Here is a 21,143-nt window from a genome sequence, read left to right as displayed (position 1 = left end):
TTGTTTAGTCGTTTAGTCGTGTCCGATTCTTCGTTACCCCCTGGACCAGAGCACACCAGGCACTCCTGTCTTCCACTGCCTCCCGCAGTTTGGTCAAACTCATGCTGGTAGCTTCAAGAACACTGTCTAACCATCTCGTCCTCTGCCGTCCCCTTCTCCTTGTGCCCTCCATCTTTCCCAACATCAGGGTCTTTTCCAGGGAGTCTTCTCTTCTCATGAGGTGGCCAAAGTACTTGGAGCCTCAGCTTCAGGATCTGTCCTTCCAGTGAGCACTCAGGGCTGATTTCCTTCAGAATGGATAGGTTTGATCTTCTTGCAGTCCATGGGACTCTCAAGAGTCTCCTCCAGCACCATAGAGATAATTAGGCAGTGATTAAAGACAACCAAGGTATAAATCTTGATTGCCAAAACTTCCTTTTGAGATAAGTGGGGACAGAGATTAACCCCTCATGCTCAGAAGACATTCATCACACTGGGAACAAAGAAGTTTTCAGTGCAGAAGAAGTGGGGGAGTAGGGATATTGTCCAGTGACACTCGTGTCTTCCCATCCCCCGGCGGTGAATGAAATTTAGTGAGACATGCCGGTATATCAGACAAAAAGCCACGGTTCCGAATGATACAACAGGTACTTCAGTGTGAAAGAGAAAACAGGGCGGAAGTAATTGTATTCTGGAAAACGAATGTAGTGTTCTGCACAGGCTTCTGCCAGCTGGGGGAGGGCAAGGCACTTTGGGGAGGGGGGCCCAAAGCTCTTAAGGAGGGAGCTGGGCCCCCTCAGTATTGGGTGGTAACTTTGCGTGGCACTTCAGCACATCACATTCTGTTGGTCCCCTCAATGGTGGGGGCACGTTGGCACCTCTGGTTCTGCATATCTGAAGGCACCAGGCCCCAGCAAGGCCCAGAGGGTGATCGGTGGGCCTCCTTCAGGACTTTGGCATCATAGAATCATAGACTTGGAAGGGACCCCAAGAGTCATCTAGTCCAACCCCCTACAATGCAGGAACATCAACTAAAGCATCCCTGATAGATGGCCACCCAACCTCTGCTTAGAAACCTCCAAGGAAGGAGAGTCCACCACCTTCCGAGGGAGACCGTTCCACTGTTGAACAGCTCTTACTGCCAGAAATTTCTTCCTGATATTGAGTTGGAATCTCCTTTCTTGTAACTTGAAGCCATACTGACTCGCTTATGCTGGATCCAGTTTAGGTGACACAAGCAGACCATGGCTTAGTTGCCAGCACTGTATTCTGGGCTTGTGTGTTTACTTCCTTGCCTGCTTCAAGGTTCAGTATAACTGCTTGCCATTGAACTTGAATCAGGGAATGCAATGGTTACTGCAATGCATGGATTGCCTCCAAATCAGAATTGGAAGCCAGCTGGCGTTTCTGGCAAACTCTGCTTTGCTGCAAGCCATGTTTGCCAGTTCAGGCAGGCAGTGGCTAACTGTGGTTGTTGCAAGCTGGGAAGGGCAGGGAGGTAACATTGAGTCCATTAGCATGTCTACCAAGGGGACAGTCACAGCACCAAACTGTGGCTTGGCTGTGATGTCAACTCCAAGCCATCCATTACCACTGAGTTAAAGTTGTGACTGGAAAGATGCAACACAAACTAGGCCTTTAGTAGAAAACGAAAGCTATGTCCAGAGGGAAGATGGGATCTGTTCCCTTTAAAACAGGGAAGTTGCTCTCCTTAACTTCAGTGCTGTGAAGGAGGCAAAAGAGGGAGTTTGAGTATATCCACCACAGGTCTCTAGGGCTTTGAAGCACCCTTGTATGAGGGTACCCCAATAATTACGGGGTGTCCTAAATAGGGAATAGGTTGCTGGGGTCCTCAGTCTGATCCAGCAACGCTCTTCTTACGCTTCTATACTCCGAGTCTTTGTCCAGTCCCTCCTTCTGAAGGTCTTCTTAGTTATGAGATGCTGGGAATTGAAAATGGAAGCTTCTGCAAGACATGTGTTTTCCCACTTGTAGCTGATGTTCTTCTCACCAGTTTTCTTCTCTGTTCTGTCTGCACAGGCGGTTTATGGAGTTTTGCGCGTCATGGAAGGCTTGGAAGCTTTTGATGACATGATGACCCACACCAAGATCCAGCCTTGGTATCGTCGTATGGAGGCAGCCATTGGGCAGTCCAGAGTTGCCACACAGCACTCCAGACGCTGAAAACAACCCTTGCATTGACCAGGAACAGCTCATAAAGCAAAGCAGGACTTATTTATTTTTTAAATCCAAAGCCAAAAGGGGTGTATGCAATGAGAGTCCACCACCAAAGGGGTCTTAGAAAAAGCAGTGGAACATGACGCATGGACTATTATTTGTAGAAAGCCTTAAGGGTATCATACTTGCTGAGTGAATTTTGATTGTTAGGCCCTTACTAGGCCCTTCTGCTTTGGGATTTGACTTTGTTTTTCCAAGTGTCTAAAAGAACCTTGTCTGTCTGCAAAATATTTGCTTGGTCCTGGAGGAGGTGGAAGAAGTAAGTGTTTTGCTAGGGGTTCATTCTGCTGGTGGGAAAGAGTCTGCTAGTTTGCAGGACACTGAGTCCTTCTTGTTGTTCAGAGTGAATAGATCTGAAGCCACACTCTCGTTGCTGCTTTTCTCTGGGTCCTGTATGGCATGTGGGAGTTCTCCATTACCAGACAGTTGACCCAGAGAGGGTAACACAAACAAATAAAGAACAGTTAGCAAATAGTGTGCAATATTTATCTGAAGCAGGTGCAGGGAGAAGGCTGAAGTTTCTGGAAATGTGCCTTTGGGATAAAATAATGGTATTCTAGGAAAGAATGAGAACAGAAAATCCTTTACTCTTGCTACCCATCAAAGGGATCTGTGAGAATTTCCAGATGAAAGGCAATTCCTTTTTAAATAAGGTGTGGGTTGTAAAATGTGGGGATGGCACACATCTGTGGTGTTCTGCCACGTAAAAGATTGTCTTATGTGGCATGTTAATGTTGGAGAAGGGTTGTAAAGTGTGAAGCATCCCCCACACTTAGGAGGAGCACATGCAAGTTCTGTTCTTAAACCTGTTCAACAGACACGGCACACTTTGCAAAGCCTGGGCAAAGGGTTTCAGTTACTTAGTTCTTTAGAGGGGGAGGAAAGGGGGATACAAGTGACAGCTCAATTAAAGTCAATTAAGTTTGTAAACTAGAGTTTCTTCAATGCAATTTGGCCTTTATTCGAGTCAGAGGCATACCTAGGTCCCTTGCACCCTTGGCAAGGAGCTATCTTGGCGCACCCCCCCCCCCAGAGAAAAACACCACTTTACTGCACTAGCCACATGAGAAATTCCTATATTTTTATGAGACCCAAGTACTCAAAGGATCTGGTAGAAGGGTGAGACACGGAGGAAGGGTGAAAGGTGCAGGAGCAAACACATGTACACCATACACTCCATAGTCCAATAGGTGATTTTTGCACCTGGTGGGGGCTTGTTCCACCAACCCTTAGGGTTGCACCACCATGTGCAGTAGGGCTTACTTTCAAACAAATGCACACACAAGGTTGTGCTGCTGTTGACACATGTTCTGCTTTGTACATCCTGATCCTGAATCATTTTGGGATTGCAACCCTGGATACGTACTCTGGTGTAGCTTCGCTGCAGAATTCAGATATGCAAACTCTCTCTTGGATAAAAGTATTGGTGTCAGTTGGGCTACTTGAAAATAAAGGTTTTCTTTTGATGGTAGAGCTTTCAGTGTCCTTATTGATCAGCTTTTATAACATGAAGCTAGCACATCTGATTACATTTCTAGACCAAAATATTCCTACTGGGCTGGTTCCTTTGTAAGTGAACAGAGAACTTGCCCCTAAAATGTAACTTGCATTTATTCTTCCAATCCCTTTTTATCTGGTTTAATGCTGGTATCTTCTGGAGTTAATCTTGCATCCTTTCTCATCTCTTCAAAGCATTCTTCCTCCATCCCAGCGCTCCAGTCCAAAACACACAGGCTGTATCTTCACATAATGCTAAGCCAAAAAGTGTGGCTTGTTTGACGGTGCATGCTGCCTGAGCACTCCCACTTTGCTCCTCTTTGCCACCAGTGCCAAAACAAACCACAAACTGATATCCAAATGATATCCAAATCGGGGATCATTGTATGTTTCATACTGAAACAAACCACCATCATTAGCCAGCTTGAAGCCATGGTTTGTTGTTGACTTTGCAATCAAGGTTTGTTAGGGCAAAACAAACTATGACCCCCAGTTCATACATTTTTTTTGTTTGCTTGCTTGCTTGCTTGTTAAATTTATATATCACCCTTTTTCCGAAGATCTCAGGACGGTTCACAGAATAAAACAACAAGATAAAACATAGTAAATAATTAAACCAAATCAACAAAACAATACCCACCCCGCTTCCCACAGATACACTTAAAAGGCTGTAGGCCAAAGGCCTGGTTGAAGAGGAATGTTTTCACCTGGCGCCTACAAATATATAATGAAGGTACTAGGCAAACCTTCGTGGAGAGAACATTCCACAAATGGGGAGCCACTATAGAAAAGGTCCATTCTTGTGTTGCCACCCTCCAGACCTCACGTGGAGGAGACACATGAATAATGGCCTTAGATTATGAACACAGAATCCAGGACGGCTTATATGGGGAGAGGCGGTCCTTAAGGTATTGAGTTGTTAAAGGCTTTATAGGTCAAAACCAACACTTTGAATTGGCTTGGAAGCTGATTGGCAGCTAGTGCAGTTGGACCAGGATTGGTGTGGTATGCTCAAACCATCTTTCCCTGGTGAGCAACCGGGCCACCAAATTCTGCACCAGCTGAAGCTTTCGTACAATCTTCAGAGGTGGCCCTATGTATAATGTGTTGCGGTAATCCAACCTAGAGGTTACCAGAGCGTAGACAACAGAAGTTAGACTATCCCTGTCCAGATAGGGGCACAGTTGGGCCACCAGCCAAAGCAGATGGAAGGCACTTCAGGCCACTGAGGCCACCTGAGCCTAAGCAACAGCAATGGATTGAGAAGTACCCACAAATGGTGTAGCTGCTCTTCAGAGGCAGTGTAACCTCATCAAGAGCAGGCCACCTCCCAGCTATCCAGTTTAGGGAAAAGCCTACTAACAGTGTCTCAGTTTTATCTGAATTGTGCATCATCCATTTGTGCATTTATCTGAATTTGTGCATTTATCTGAATTTGGCTCTCATCCAGTCAGTTACTGAGGCAAGACACTAGTCCAGCACATCCACTGCCTCACCAGCAGATGTAAACAAGAAGTAGAGTTGTGTGCTGAAATCAGTGGCGTAGCGTGGGTTGTCAGCACCCGGGGCAAGGCAAGTAATTTGCGCCCCCTAACCCGTGGATTTTAGCACTCGAGTGCGAGCGCCCCCCCAGGTGTTGCGCCCGGCCCCCCTGCACCCCCCCACGCTACGCCACTGGGGCTGGGGGCGAGCGAAGGAGCCAAGGACCCCCCCCAAAGGCTCAGCAGGAATTTATTAAATTTATTATTTGCGGAGCCCCCGCGGGCCGAGGCAGCCGAAGCCCCCTCCCCTCAGGCGCCTCCCCGCCCCCTCCTCTCCTTGGGCTGTAGGTGGAGCTCCAGATCCGGGCTTGGCGAGCGCCTCTCCTCCTCCCGGCCGGGTCCGGGGGCTTCCAGCCGTGCTCCGTCCTCGCCCCCCCCCGCGGTTGAGACTTGCGCTGAGAGCCGGAGCCAGTGGCGCCACCTTCTGCCGGGAGACCCTCGCCCGCCCGCCGGCTTCCTCTCGGAGGGTTTTGGGGAGCGCAAGGCGCGGCGAGGCCCCTCGGAGCTCTCCTCCCTCCCAGTCAGCAGAAGCAGCCGCCGCCTGTGGCTGGGCCGAGGGGATGGCGGCGGCGGCGGGGTGCGGAGGCTGTCCGTGCCCGGCCAGGCGTCGGTGGCAGCGTCGGCGCTGCTGCAGCGGCTGCTCCTCCTGCGAGCAGTGAGTGGAGCGCAGTCGCAGCGGCGGCGGGGAGCGCGCACGCGCTAGGGCGTAAGGCTGGCGGTAGCGGCGGGGAGCCCGGCGGAGGAAGGAACTTGTCCCTTCCCTCTGGACTCGCGCCCCCCCCAATGTTGCGCCCGGTGCGGCCGGCACCCTTGGCACCCCCCACGCTACGCCACTGGCTGAAATACACTCTGAGCTGAGTGTTGATTTCATGCTCTTTCTGATTCACTTCCTCTTGGAGCCAGATTGGGCTGCTCCTGCAGACCAATCAAGTTGCTGCCTTCTAGGATCCTACCTGCCTATTGTTCTAAGATCCAAGCTCAGTACATAACATGTGCCCTCAGCATATTGCTGACATACTCCAAAACTTTGGATGACCCCACTCAGCAGTTTCATGTAGATGTTAAATAGCATGGGGTGCGGGATTTAGCCCTGAGGAACTCCACATTGAAGGCTCCATGGGGCTGAAAACCACTCCCCAACCATCACTCTCTGGGAGTGAGCATCCAAGTAGGACTGGAACCACTGTAAAGCAGTGCCACCAACCCCCAACTCAGACAGCCTCTCCAGAAGGATACTATGATCAATGGTATCAAAAGCAGCTGTGGGGTCGAGAATTAACAGTGACCTATTTCCCCGGTTAAACCACAGAGCCTAGGACTTGCTGATCAGAAGGTCGGTGGTTTGAATCCCCATGACAGGGTAAGCTCCCGTTGCTTGGTCTCTGCTCCTGACAACCTAGCAGTTTGAAAGCACGTCAAAGTGCAAGTAGATACAGTGGTGCCCCGCAAGACGAATGCCTCGTAAGACAAAAAACTCGCTAGACGAAAGGGTTTTCTGTTTTTTGAGCTGCTTCACAACACGAATTTCCCTATGGGCTTGCTTCGCAAGACGAAAACGTCTTGCAAGTTTGTTTCCTTTTTCATAAAACCGTTAATACCCAGGGTGCATTGCTTGAAGAGGTGCAGTTGCGACTTGACTTCGAGGAGCAACACATTGCACGCGGTGTGGTAGCCTTTTCTGAGGTTTTTGAGGACTTTGCTGATTTTTGAAGCTTTCCCAAAACTTATTTTGCAGCCGTTTGGTAAGTTAAACTTTTAAAACTTTTTTTGGGGGGGTTGGATTTTGGGTTGGGGTGTTTGGAATTCAAGGACTTGGTGTTGGGGAGAGGTTTGCAAGAATCTGGGAGCTTGTGTGGTTTTTTCCTGCATTTTTATGATTTTTTGTGACCATTGGGCCACTCTGCTGTTTTTTTAAAAAAAAATTCTGGGTTTTAATTTCTGTGTGGTGGGTGGCTGGGGGAACAGTTGAGGAGGGGTTTGCAAGAATCTGGGAGCTTGTGTGGTTTTTTTTGAATTTTTATGATTTTCTGTGACCATTGGGCCATGTTTTTTTTTTTTTTTTTAATTTCTGGGTTTGAATTTCTGTGTGGTGGGTGGCTGGGGGAACAGTTGGGGAGGGGTTTGCAAGAATCTGGGAGCTTGTGTGGTTTTTTTTTTTGAATTTTTATGATTTTCTGTGACCATTGGGCCATGTTGTTGTTTTTTTAAAAAATTTTCTGGGTTTGAATTCCTGTGTGGTGGGTGGCTGGGTGCTTTTGAATTTTTTGGGTGTGAAGCACTGATTTTTTTTTCTTTCTGAGTTTACGAAGCTAGGAGCTGTGCTGCCATGGGACCCAAGAAGACTGCTGCTGCAGAGGCCAGCGAGAGGAAGAAGGAGAAGGTGACGCTGGAAATGAAGAAGGAGATCATCCGGAAGCACGATGGTGGAATGCGTGTGACAGACCTCGCCAGGGAGTACGGCAGGAACCCATCGACCATCGGCACCATCCTGAAGATGAGGGAGAAGATCCTTGCGACTGATGCAGCCAAGGGAGTCACCAGGATCGTGAAGAACCGCCCAGCTGTTCTGGAGGAGGTCGAGAAGTTGCTCCTCATCTGGTTAGAAGAGAAGCAGTGTGCAGGGGACACAGTGACTGAGGCCGTGATTTGTGAGAAGGCCAAGGCCTTGCACGCAGACCTCATCCGGGAACAGCCAGGAACCTCAGGCGAGCCAGAAGTCTTCAAGGCAAGCAGAGGTTGGTTTGACCAGTTCAAGACGAGATCTGGAATCCACAGCGTGGTCAGGCATGGAGAGGCTGCCAGTTCTGATGTTCCTGCGGCTGAAGTCTTTGCATTGGAGTTCCTGGAGGCTGTGAAGACGGAGGGCTACGTTCCACAGCAGGTCTTCAACTGTGACGAGACCGGGCTGTTTTGGAAGAGGATGCCCAAAAGGACTTTCATCACTCAGGAGGAGGCCAAGTTGCCTGGCCACAAGCCCATGAAGGACCGTCTGACCCTGCTCTTCTGTGCCAACGCAAGCGGCGACCTGAAGATCAAGCCCCTGCTGGTGTACCACTCGGAGAACCCACGGGCCTTCAAGAAACACAAGGTCGACAAGGAGCGGCTGAGTGTTATGTGGCGATCCAACAGCAAGGCTTGGGTCACACGTGTGCTGTTTGTGGACTGGGTCAATCTTGCTTTTGGCCCTGCTGTCAAACAGTACCTGCTGGACAACGACCTGCCGCTGAAGGCTTTGCTTCTGATGGACAATGCTCCTGCTCATCCTAAAGGCCTTGAGGAGGACTTGTTGGAGGAGTTCAGCTTCATCAACATCATGTTCCTGCCGCCTAACACCACGCCACTGCTCCAGCCGATGGATCAGCAGGTCATCGCCAATTTCAAAAAACTCTACACCAAGGAGCTTTTCAGGCGATGCTTCGAGGTGACTGATTGCACCACCATCACCCTGCGGGAATTCTGGAAGGACCACTTCGACATTGTCACCTGCTTGAAGATGATCACCACAGCCTGGAAAGGGATCAGCCAGAGAAATTTGAATTGCGCTTGGCGCAGCCTGTGGCCGGACTGTGTGGCACCAAGTGACTCTGATGCACCAGAGTCAACAATGGTGCAGGACATTGTTGCCTTGGGGAGGACCATGGGCCTAGAGGTCACAGAGGAGGACGTCTACGAGCTGGTGGAGGAGCTGACCACCCAGGAGCTGGTCGAACTGCAGGCAGAGGCTGCGCAGGAGCAGGCCTCGCTGGAAGAGGAGGAAGCAACTGAGGAACGGCTGTCCTCCAAAGAACTGAGGGACATTTGCATGAAGTGGAAGGATGTGTAGGCTTTTGCACAGCGGCACCACCCTAACAAGCACATGGCACATGACCTTGCGAACACTTTTGATACAACGGTCATGTCGCCTTTCAGGGAGGTGCTGAAAAGGCGGATGAAGCAGCAGACCATGGACAGGTTCTTCAGCAAGAAGCAAAGAGTGGAAGAGGAACCTTCTTCGAGTGGTCCCCCAGAGTCTTAGAAAATGTACTGTACACTTTGTTGATTTTTAAATGTTTTTCTGCCATGTTTAGAAACTTAATTTATTGTTCCTTCAGTTTTTGAAATGCTCTTTACAATATGTGTGACTTTAAAGAGCACTTAATAAACTCTTGTTGTACCAAATTTGGCTTTGTTTGGACTTTTTTTGACCATAGGAACACATTAATTGAATTTCAATGCATTCCTATGGGATTTCGTGCTTCACAAGACAAAAAATTCGCTAGACGAAAAAACTCGCGGAACGAATTAATTTCATCTTGCGAGGCACCACTGTAAATAGGTACCACTCCGGCGGGAAGGTAAACGGCGTTTCCGTGCGCTGCTCTGGTTCGCCAGAAACGGCTTAGTCCTGCTGGCCACATGACCCGGAAGCTGTACGCTGGCTTCCTCAGCCAGTAAAGCGAGATGAGCGCTGCAACCCCAGAGTCGGCCACAACTGGACCTAATGGTCAGGGGTCCCTTTACCTTTACCTATTTCCCCTGTGTCTCTCCCCACAGAGATCATCTTGCAAGGTTTTTGTGCCAAAGCTGTGTCTAAGCCCCAACTGAAATGGATCTAGAAAATCAGTTTTCTCCAAGTACACCGGGATCTGGCCCCAACCACCTGTTCAAGAACCTTGGTCTAGAAGGGGAGATGAGCAACTGGGGGCAGTAAAGCTGCATGCATACTATGGTTTAATAAACCAGACCTTTTGCTTATCATTATGTATGAACACAATATTTCTTCAGAAGCAAGCTTTGTAGAAATCAATGATATTGCTTTCTATATAATATACCAGGGTGTGGTGTGTAGGTTTTAACTTTCCGGTTTGTTTGCTTCTGCAGTAATTATCTTTGAGACCAATAACATGAAAGGAAGCAGTGGATTGGGGGGGGGGGATGTTGCTGGTTTCTGATGCAGATTTTATATTTTCAAAAATGGTTCCACCCTCAATGGGTGTAGTGGGGGGGGGGCGCAGCTGCCACCCAAATCAAGTAAATAAATAAATAAATGAAAATACTTAACTAACCAATTGCATTGCAGATAAATTAGTCCTGCCCCCCAACATAATGCCTCCCCCCCCCAAATAAATTGGCTATGTTAAAATAAAATAAAAAACCAGAAACTTTCCCCCAAAACTTTTTGTGGAATGTAAAGAGTTCTGGAATAAAGTTTCTCAGAATTGCAGTTTCGTCCTGCGTGAGAGGCAGATACATTATTTGCAATAAAGCGATTTTGCTGCTGTTATTGGAGCGGTTTTCTGCTTACTCAGCAACAAAACAGCAACATTAATGTTTAGTATTTGCAGTGATATGTTTCTAGAAAAAGAGGTGCCACAACTCACCATGACTCATGAGAACTCACCTTGTTCTCTTATAATGGCAATGGTGCCTACCTGAGAGGCGTGGAACTGAGTTCCGGTGAGTTCTGGCTGAAAAAAAGCCCTGAGTATTTGCATATGTTATTTTGATAATCCTTAACAACAACCCTATGAAGTAGGTCATGCTGCAGAAGAGGGGCTGAGGCTGAATCAAGCTAGAATATATAGTTGAATAGGAATTTCCTAGCTTAATAGCTCACTTTCTCACTAACGAAGCAATCTCCTACCAAGGAAAATAACACAGAAGGTTTAAGCCCCAAACAGCCCTGTGAGGTACCTGAGGCCTACAGGTTAGGTCCGATGGCTACAAGCCATGATGGCTCTATGCTACCATCAGTATCAGAGATGCTTCTAAAACACTGGTTAATGGAAATCACTATTGGTGTCAGAGTGCTGTTGCACTCATTTTCTGCTTCTGGGGCAGGACCAGCTGAGGAAATGTTGGCACCTGGGGTGAACCACAAAATGGAGCCCTCTCCTCTAGAGAAAAAGGGTTGAGTGAAGATAGGGAACAAAGTGGGAGGATCAAATTCACCTTTGGTGGCCATCACTGCCTCCTGGGGGAGCAAGTTCGATAGTGCAGACTATTTGCTGCATGAAGAAGTGCTTTCTTTTATCTGTCAGAAGTCCTTCAACATTTCACTTCATTGGAGAGGGGCTGCAACATTTCTTCACAGGAGAGTAATGGATTAATCTATTAAAAGAGCCCTGTGTTGTAAACAAAAATTGCCCTTTTCCCTTATGGGGTATCCAAGAGCCCATATAGAGTCCTTACATGGGTGCCCTATCGGTAGGAAAGAATAACAGAGGCCAACCAGAGAATATTGAGAAGCAAAGCAGCTCGTAAGCTTGATCTTTATTGATCTGTTGCAACAGGGTACTCCCCTCACCCGCAAGAGAGAGAAGGGACCCAGAAAGATGCTGTGCAATGCCTTATAAAGACTTTTGAAATTGCCACCCTGTAGATCAAGACCACCCCCAGAAACATCATACATACATCACAGAAGGGGTCTAACCTAAGACCATCCCTCAGATACATCATACCTACATCACACAAAAAGGTGGTCTAAACAGAAATTTGAACGTTGTTTTTCTCCTGTCCTTGTTTATCTCCTGTCTGGCAGGTTACTTGATTGGATTACCTGGGGAGCCTGACCATTCTTTTGTAGTGATAAATACTTAGTTCCTGGGCCAGGTCACAGGCTCACACCCTATTCAAACACAGACATACCCTTAAGACAGGATTTGTGAAGGAAAAGACAATGGGGAGGCTTTTCCATTTTCCTTTGACCTTGCAGAGAAAACATTCGGTCAGTTTGGGACAGTTTGGGAATCAAAATGGTTCCAGGTCGGTCTTCCTGTGCTGATCTATGTATGTGCTTGGATGGTACACTTATGAACATTTAACATATATCTAAGACCTCAAAATTCCTATCACACCTGGCACCAACTTCTGAAATGCCAGAAGCCTAGGAAGTGCTTGCCCAGCTTTGGAAAGGAGGGAAGGGCTTTAGGACCCTGCCAGAGTCCTGCAGCCTCCTCCTCAGAGTCAGCTCCTGGCTTAGCTACAATAGAGGACAGGGGTAGGCAAACCAAGGCCCGGGGGCTGGATGCAGCCCAATCCCCTTCTCAATCCAGCCCATGGACGGTCCGGGAATCAGTGTGTTTTCACATGAGTAGAATGTGTCCTTTTATTTAAAATGCATCTCTGGGTTATTTGTGGGGCATAGGAATTCGTTCATTGCCCCCCCCCCCGCCAAAAAAAATATAGTCCAGCCCCCCATAAGGTCTGAGGGGAGGTGCACCGGCCCATGGCTGGAAAAGGTTGCGGACCTCTGGTATAGGATCTAGGATCTGGCAGTTTTCCTGCACAGGGTGCCATCAAAGTCTATCTATTTCGTCTGGCTTTGGGAGTGCTGTGCTAGGGGTCAGGGGGTGAGATTGGCAATTTTCCTGCTCAGGGTGTTGAGGTGAGGTGATGCAAAATTGAGACAGTCCACTTGGGGGGTGCCAAGGATCACAAAGATGGGAGAGTTGCTGAGTTGCCACAAAATTGAGAAGACCCATAACTGAGAAGATCTACTTGGGGGCAACAAGTTATGGAAGATTGCAAAGTCTGCCCATTTTGTCTGGCTTTGGAAAGCTGTCAGAGCCCTGGCACACAGGTCTCCGTTTTATGGAAAATTACAAAGTGATGCTGTCAGAACACTGGCAGAAGCCTAGGAAGTGCTTGGCTAGCTTTGAGAAGGAACAAGGGGTTTTGGGACCCTGCCAGAGCTCTGCAGCCTCTTTCCCAGAGCCAGACAGCAGTGTGAAGTAGAGGTGTGAAGTAGGGGCCTTAGTCAGGTCAATAAACACCATAAACAGGGGTTGGTTTCACTCTCTACCTTTTTATTGAAGCTGTCTAGCAGTGAAAATCATGTCCACTGTCCCCCTAGAACAGTGATGGCAAAAGTTGACCCTCCAGCTGTTTTGGGACTACAACTCCCATCATCCCTAGCTAACAGGACCAGTGGTCAGGGATGATGGGAATTGTAGTCCCAAAACAGCTGGAGAACCAAGTTTGGCCATCACTGCCCTAGAAGGTTGAAATTGGCCTCTACAGTCACTTATAGACTCACTGTTCATAGAAGACAATCTTACTCAGCTACGAGTGATCACCAAAGAAGAAAAAGTAGCAGAGGTGCCAACTTGAATAAAATAGGGGGGCAAGTAAGCCCCGAACTGCATAATCGATCACATGATGTGGTTCACAGACAGTTTGAATCGCAATGCCCATCAAATTTGGGGGGAACGGTCACCTCAAATATTTTATTGGGTGATCTGAAGGCCCCTCAGCAAGGCCCCTGGCTCTGGAAAGGAGGCTCCAGGGCTCTGGCAGGGTCCTACAGCCTTTCCCTTCTTCCCAAAGTTGGGTGCCAATAATTGCCTCCCCTAAGTGGAACCGCCCCCAACCGAACTGTCTATTTTGTGCCAGCTTGCCTCAACACCCTGTGTTGATCTCCTCTCCGCCTGGTTCAGGGTCCAAGAGTCCTTCTCTCCACTTCCTAGGCATCCCAAAGCCCTTGCACTGCTCTCTCAATGCCATACAAAATGGAAGGGCTTCGGTAATCTTTAATAAAATTGTGCCCTATGCAAGGCCAATATTTGATGCCCTTGAATGGATCTTCTCGGTTATGGATCTTCTTGGAGCCCTGTGTGGGAAAATTGCAGATGTCCCGCACTGCGGCAAGCAAGGCGCCTGGCTCCAGGTAGGAGGTTCCAGGACTCTGTCAGGGTCCTAAAGTCCTTCCCTCCTTCCCAAAGCCCGGTGCAAGACCAATATTTGGCGCCCCCAAGTGGATTCTCACAGTTATGGGTCTTCTCAATTTTGTGAACCTCAGCACCACTTCTGGCTTGAGGGAGGCAGTGCCAAGGCTCTGGCAGCGTCCCAGAGCCCTTGTGCCATCCTCCCAAGGCCAAACAAAATGGACGGGCCTTTGTAATCTTCCATAAAATGGCGTCCTGTGGAGGCCAATCTTTGGCGCCCCGGCTTTGGGAAGGTGGTGCCAGGGCTCTGACAGCATCCCAGAGCCCTTGCGCTGTCCTCCCAAGGCCAAACAAAATGGAAGGGCCTTTGTAATCTTCCATAAAATGGCGTCCTGTGGAGGCCAATCTTTGGCGCCCCGGCTTTGGGAAGGTGGTGCCAGGGTTCTGACAGCATCCTAGAGCCCTTGCGCTGTCCTCCCAAGGCCAAACAAAATGGAAGGGCCTTTGTAATCTTCCATAAAATGGCGTCTTGTGGAGGCCAATCTTTGGCGCCCTGGCTTTGGGAAGGTGGTGCCAGGGCTCTGACAGCATCCCAGAGCCCTTGCGCGGTCCTCCCAAGGCCAAACAAAATGGAAGGGCCTTTGTAATCTTCCATAAAATGGCGTCCTGTGGAGGCCAATCTTTGGCGCCCCAGCTTTGGGAAGGTGGTGCCAGGGCTCTGACAGCATCCCAGAGCCCTTGCGCTGTCCTCCCAAGGCCAAATAAAATGGAAGGGCCTTTGTAATCTTCCATAAAATGGCACCCTGTGGAGGCCAATATTTGGTGCTCCCAAGTGGATCCTCACAGTTATGGATCTTCTCAATTTTGCAGTACCTCAGACCACTTCCGGCTTTGGGAAGGTGGTGCCAGGGCTCTGGCAGCATCCCAGAGCCCTTACACCGTCCTCCCAAGGCCAAACAAAATGGATGGGCCTTTGTTTTTCCCCATAAAATGGCGCCTGTGCGAGGCCAATATTTAGCGCCCCCAAGTGGACGCCTCAATTTTGTGCCACCTTGCCTCAGCACCCTGTAAAGCACCTGGCTCAAGGTCCAAGAGTCCTTACTGCCACTTCCTGGGCATCCAGCTTTGGGAAGGCAATGCAAGGGCTCTGGGGTATCCCTCAGCCCTTGAACCGCCCTACCAATACCAGGCACAATGAAGGCACTTTGGTAATCTTTAATAAAATTGTGCCCTATGTGAAGCCAATATTTGATGCCCCTGAATGGTCATAGATCTTCTCAGAGTCATGTGCAGAAAAACTGCAGATCTCCCACACTGTGGCAAGCAAGGTGCCTGGCATAGGGTAGGAGGCTCCAGGGCTCTGGTAGGGTCCTAAAGCCCTTCTCTCCTTCCCAAAGCCAGGTGTGAGGACAATATTTGCTGCCCCCAAGTGGATCTTCTCAATTTTGCACCACCTAATCTCAGCACCCTCTGCACAGAAACTACCAATCTCCTGAACTGCAGCTAAGCAAGCCCCCTGGCTCTGTGAAGAAAGCTTCAGGGCATTGGCAGGTCCCAGAGCCCTTCCATTGTTCTCAAAGGTGGGCAAGCGCTTACCAAGCTTTGGGAAGAAGACCCTGAAATGTATCTTTGCAGAGCAAGGGCAGTTTTCCTGCGCAGGGTGCCCAGCCAAGGTAAAGCCAAAAGCAGTGCTGAGCTGCCACAAAATCTAGAAGACCCACATGGAGGTGGTAAGTTATGGAAGATTGTAAAGTCTGTCCACTTTGTCTGTGTTTAGGAGGGATGCTGCCACAGTCCTGCTACTGCCTTCCCAAAGCTGGAAGCCTAGGAAGCCCTTTCCCAGCTTTATGGAGGGAAGGGCTCTAGGACTCTACCAGAGCCCTGGAGTCTCCTTACCAGACCCAGGTGCCTTGTTCAGTGTAGTGCTGGATCTGGGATCCCGCAGTTTTTCTTAATAGGGTGCCAAGCTGAGGTGGCACAAAATTGAGAAGTTCCATTGCCAATAATAACCACTTGGTGGCGCTATAGGTACTGTACAGTTGAACTACTATGCTTAATTTTGTTTCTTCTAAAGATAGTTCCTGAGAAACGAAGTTGCCCTTCAGCTATGGATTTTTAAGGGCTTCTGTTTTGCTAACTTCAGGAGAGCCATCCCCTTATCACACTTCAACGACAAGACATCCGCTAAGGAGTAACCCTACCATAGGCACCTCAACTGCTGCAGCCAAGCTGGTGCCAAACCTATTGCTCTGCTTTCCTTTGGACCACATCAGCGAGGCCCAGAGGAGGGTCTTGTAAGCCCAGGACTTCCATACACACTGCCAGACCTGCCCCCAGAAAGGTCACTTTGGTGCTGCAAATGCAGCATAAACATCATAAATGGTGGGTCTTGTACATATCCCTTTGCCTCAGCCTTATCAGCCACCTGCTAGCTAGAGTTACAAGGACAGAAGCAGCGGGAGTGGGTGTGCATGCATTTCACTCTGCTATTTTGCTGCAAGTGTATTGCGTCTCCTAAGGACGGACGGAAGGCTCTGGGACCCTGCCTCTGAGCTTCCTTCCCAGAGCCAGGCGCCTTGCTTAGCCGCAGTGCGGGATTTGGAGCACTGGAAGAGTGAGTTAAAGTAAATCAAAATAAGATTTAAAAATAAAAATAAAACAGACACATGAAAAACATTTTAAAAGGCAGAGGAAAACAACAATAACAAAACAACAAAAATGCAATTAAGGTTACAGAACTATATAGCATATATGTAAATTGATTAAATTTATCAAGATTCAGGTAGGTAGCCGTGTTGGTCTGACGCAGCTGGGGTGGAAATAAAAATTGTCCAGTAGCACCTTAGAGACCAACTAAGTTTGCTCTGGCTATAAGCTTTGTGCATGCACATTAAACCTTATACCCAGACCAAACTTAGTTGGTTTCTAAGGTGCTACTGGATAATTTTTTAATATTTTTTTATTTGTTTCCCTCAAGTATATGTTTGTTCATAGCTTACTATGGTTTTGGTAAATACATTCCAAATATAATTAAATTTGTCCATGCATTATCTTCGTCTGGGTTGCAAGAGTTGTCATGACATCTATCCACAGAGGTCATATTTTTGTCCTTCCAACGTATTAATATCAATCGTTTGGCAGATGTAAGAGAATCTATTTACATTGACCAATTTCAAGCCCCATATATTAGGTATATAGTTTAAGATTATGTTATCTTCTGAAATTTTTAATTTATTCCCCACAATAGTATTTATGCATTCCAATAGTCCCGCCCCCAATTTGCAAACACCTAACACTGTATAAACATAGGTTTCAAACAAGCATTTTATTGCATCTCCAATGTTTATGCAGTCGTAATGTAATCCAATAAACTTGAAATAAAATCTTTTGTTGTATGAAACTCAAGTTTATAATCTAATGACCTTAGACATGGAGGCTAAAACATTATCCCATTGTTTAACTAAGATGGGGCTTGCTAATTCTTTCTTTCTTTCATTTCTCAAAGTCTGTGCGTCAAATTGATCATTAGACACTAAATATATACTAAAAGTAGTATCTGGTTTTTTAACCTCTAAGGATGCAATCAAGCATTCAAATAACCTTACGCAATTGCAGCTTTGCACAGGTGGGTCAGCGGCGGCAGAATAAATAAATGGAGAGTGGGTCTTCTCTGCTCCCATTTATCATTTATTTATTTACTTCCCACTGTCCTGTCCACATAAAGCTGTGATCCCATAAGTAAAATATGAATAAGATGATAAGATGTGAGTTACCTGTAGTGGCACTATTGGGACAGGACTTGCAGGGGTTTAAAGTACAGGGTTCAATTGGGACAGCTCTGTCAGTAAAGCATGGGACTCTTAATCTGAGGGTTGTACCCCACTTTGGGCAAAAGATTCCAGCACTGAAGGGGGTTGGACTATCAGCGCTTCTCAACCTGTGGGTCCCCAGATGTTGATGGACTACAACTCCCATCATCATTGAGCTCTGGCCTTGCTAGCTAGGGGTGATGGGAGTTGTAATTCACCAACATCTGGGGACCCACAGGTTGAGAAAGGCTGGACTAGATCAACGTTCCCCAAACTAGGGTCCCCACCTGTTTTCGGACTACAACTCCCATCATCCCTACCTAGCAGGACCTGTGGTCAGGGATGGTGGGAACTGTAGTCCAAAAACCGCTGGAGACCCAAGTTTGGGGAACCCTGGCCTAGATGATCCACATGGTCCCTTCCAACTCTATGATTCTATGATGGATGGTGACTCATCTACATGTGCTCCAAAGCACATGCCCTCTTCTTCATTTACTATTCTCTTTGGAGAACTGGCCCACAAAAGGAGCTAAGCCCGCACATGAGGCAACTTGCCACAGAGGCAAGAGTGACCGAACCCAAAGGGTGACTGACCGAACCCAAAGGGTGCTCATCAATGGTTCCTCTTCATCCTGGAGAAGAGTGACTAGTGGGGTGCCACAGGGTTCTGTCTTGGGCCCGGACTTATTCAACATCTTTATCAACGACTTGGATGATGGACTCAAGGGCATCCTGATCAAATTTGCAGATGACACCAAACTGGGAGGGGTGGCTAACACCCCAGAGGACAGGATCACACTTCAAAACGACCTTGACAGATTAGAGAACTGGGCAAAAACAAACAAGATGAATTTTAACAGGGAGAAATGTAAAGTATTGCACTTGGGCAAAAAAAATGAGAGGCACAAATACAAGATGGGTGACACCTGGCTTGAGAGCAGTACATGTGAAAAGGATCTAGGAGTCTTGGTTGACCACAAACTTGACATGAGCCAACAGTGTGACGCGGCAGCTAAAAAAGCCAATGCAATTCTGGGCTGCATCAATAGGAGTATAGCATCTAGATCAAGGGAAGTAATAGTGCCACTGTATTCTGCTCTGGTCAGACCTCACCTGGAGTACTGTGTCCAGTTCTGGGCACCACAGTTCAAGAAGGACACAGACAAACTGGAACGTGTCCAGAGGAGGGCAACCAAAATGGTCAAAGGCCTGGAAACAATGCCTTATGAGGAACGGCTAAGAGAGCTGGGCATGTTTAGCCTGGAGAAGAGGAGGTTAAGGGGTGATATGATAGCCATGTTCAAATATATAAAAGGATGTCACATAGAGGAGGGAGAAAGGTTGTTTTCTGCTGCTCCAGAGAAGCGGACGCGGAGCAATGGATCCAAACTACAAGAAAGAAGATTCCACCTAAACATTAGGAAGAACTTCCTGACAGTAAGAGCTGTTCGACAGTGGAATTTGCTGCCAAGGAGTGTGGTGGAGTCTCCTTCTTTGGAGGTCTTTAAGCAGAGGCTTGACAACCATATGTCAGGAGTGCTCTGATGGTGTTTCCTGCTTGGCAGGGGGTTGGACTCGATGGCCCTTGTGGTCTCTGCCAACTCTATGATTCTATGATTCTAAGAGCATTCACATCACATATGATTCTGCAGACCTCTGTTTGAATCTTTACTCAGCCATGAAGTACTGTGGGTCAGCGTATGACCACCTCTCTCAAACCAGGCGTATCTCACAAGGATGTTCTGTGGATTAAAAATACCGCAAGTGTTGCCCTGGCGGCCGGGGCAGAGAGATTTAAATACAGATGCAGAATACAGGGAAGTTAACAGAAACTATATAAGAAATACACAAAGGCACAAGGAGAAGGGGACGACAGCGGACGAGATGGTTGGACCGTGTTCTCGAAGCTACCAGCATGAGTTTGACCAAACTGCGGGAGGCAGTGGAAGACAGGAGTGCCAGGCGTGCTCTGGTCCATGGGGTCAGGAAGAGTCGGACACGACTAAACGACTAAACAACAACAACAACATATAAGAAATACAGTGGTACCTCAGGTTACATATGCTTCAGGTTACATACGCTTCAGGTTACAGACTCCGCTACCCCAGAAATAGTACCTCGGGTTAAGAACTTTGCTTCAGGATGAGAACAGAAATTGCGCAACGGCAGGAGGCCCCATTAGCTAAAGTGGTGCTTCAGGTTAAGAACAGTTTCAGGTTAAGAATGGACCTCCGGAACAAATTAAGTACTGTATGTAACTGTGCGGTATAAGATAATCAACAGATAAAGCACAGCAAGACTAATTGGAAGTCATTTTTAATTTATTGTTTTACAATCGTTCACATCATTGGGAGTACAAAGGATGTTAGTTATAAGAATTGTGTTGGTTTATATACTGCTACTATCTGTCAATTTATAGTTTGTTTATTTGATTGTATGTTTGTCTATTGGTTTGTTTGCTTTCCTGGCATAAATGCATCTATGTATTTTAAAACAATAAAGATATGCACATTGTAAACAAAATAATATACATACAGTGGTACCTCGGGTTAAGAACTTAATTCGTTCCGGAGGTCCGTTCTTAACCTGAAACTGTTCTTAACCTGAAGCACCACTTTAGCTAATGGGGCCTCCCGCTGCCGCCGAGCGATTTCTGGTCTCATCCTGAGGTAAAGTTCTTAACCCGAGGTACTATTTCTGGGTTAGCAGAGTCTGTAACCTGAAGCGTCTGTAACCCGAGGTACCACTGTATATACATACATACAGAAGGCATGCCCAGCATGCCAATAGCGGACTTCCGAGGTCTTCCGGCCTTTGCCGGACTCGAATTCCCATCAGCCCTAACCATTGGCCGCGCCGGCTGTGGGCTGATGGGAGTTGGAGTCCAACTCAACAACCGTTGGCAACGTCTCCCGGCCTCACCTCGCGCGCGTCCCAAAACAGGACGCAAGCCGCTCCGTTCCCATAGCAACCTACGGGAGGAGGCGTGACTCTTGTGACGCCACGCGCGCCCCCGGCCTGTGCCCAAGAGGGGCCGGCAGGAGTGCGCCGCGAGCGCCAAAGAGAGCGCCTGTGGCGGCCGGGCGATCGGGTTGGGGTCACGAGGGCGGGCGGCGGGGGGTTTGAAACCGTCCCAATGGGGGAGCGGCGTGCGGCGTGCCGGGGGCGGAGCCGGAAGTCGGCCTGCGCGTCCTGGAGCTGCAGCTGTTCGTCGGCGGCGCCGTGCCGCTGTGGTGGGAGTTCCTGTCCTCGCGCGGCGGCGGCGGCGGCGGCGCCCCAACGGTGCCAAGGTCTCCATGGCAGCACCAGCAGCCTCTGCAGCTACCGCCGCCTCATCCACGGCTTTGAGGACGTCGTGAGGCGGCGGTTGCGAAGCCGCTTAAGAACCCCATGGTGAGCCGCGGGCAGGAGGCTGAGGAAACGGCGGCTGGGAG

The 21,143-nt window shown here is 48.4% G+C and overlaps 2 protein-coding genes and 1 long non-coding RNA gene across 4 annotated transcripts in view; 2 read left to right on the top strand and 1 right to left on the bottom strand.

Moving 5' to 3' along the window:
* PTGES2 (prostaglandin E synthase 2) overlaps window positions 1–3,688 on the top strand; it is a 12,457-nt gene extending 8,769 nt beyond the window's left edge. Inside the window, exon 7 of the mRNA XM_080990979.1 lies at window positions 2,020–3,688. Within this exon, the coding sequence (XP_080847105.1) occupies window positions 2,020–2,163 (144 nt within the window). The 3' untranslated portion in view covers window positions 2,164–3,688. The remainder of the gene's footprint in view (window positions 1–2,019) is intronic.
* LOC308468648 overlaps window positions 1–21,143 on the bottom strand; it is a 25,534-nt gene that overhangs the window by 1,250 nt on the left and 3,141 nt on the right. The gene's annotated exons all lie outside the window — the stretch shown is intronic.
* Window positions 20,831–21,143, top strand: part of ODF2 (outer dense fiber of sperm tails 2) — a 34,180-nt gene continuing 33,867 nt past the window's right edge. The window contains exon 1 of one of the 2 annotated variants that reach the window (XM_080990862.1): window positions 20,831–21,102. In XM_080990862.1, coding sequence (XP_080846988.1) covers window positions 20,846–21,102 — 257 coding nt within the window. In that variant the 5' untranslated portion in view covers window positions 20,831–20,845. The remainder of the gene's footprint in view (window positions 21,103–21,143) is intronic. The other variant, XM_080990863.1, reaches the window with a different exon arrangement.

This window comes from Podarcis pityusensis (assembly GCF_964106645.2).
Source record: "Podarcis pityusensis genome assembly, chromosome: Z".
In the NCBI taxonomy this organism is placed as follows: domain Eukaryota; kingdom Metazoa; phylum Chordata; class Lepidosauria; order Squamata; family Lacertidae; genus Podarcis; species Podarcis pityusensis.
Note: the sequence above shows the minus strand (reverse complement) of the source record. Positions and strands in the feature narration are given on the sequence as shown.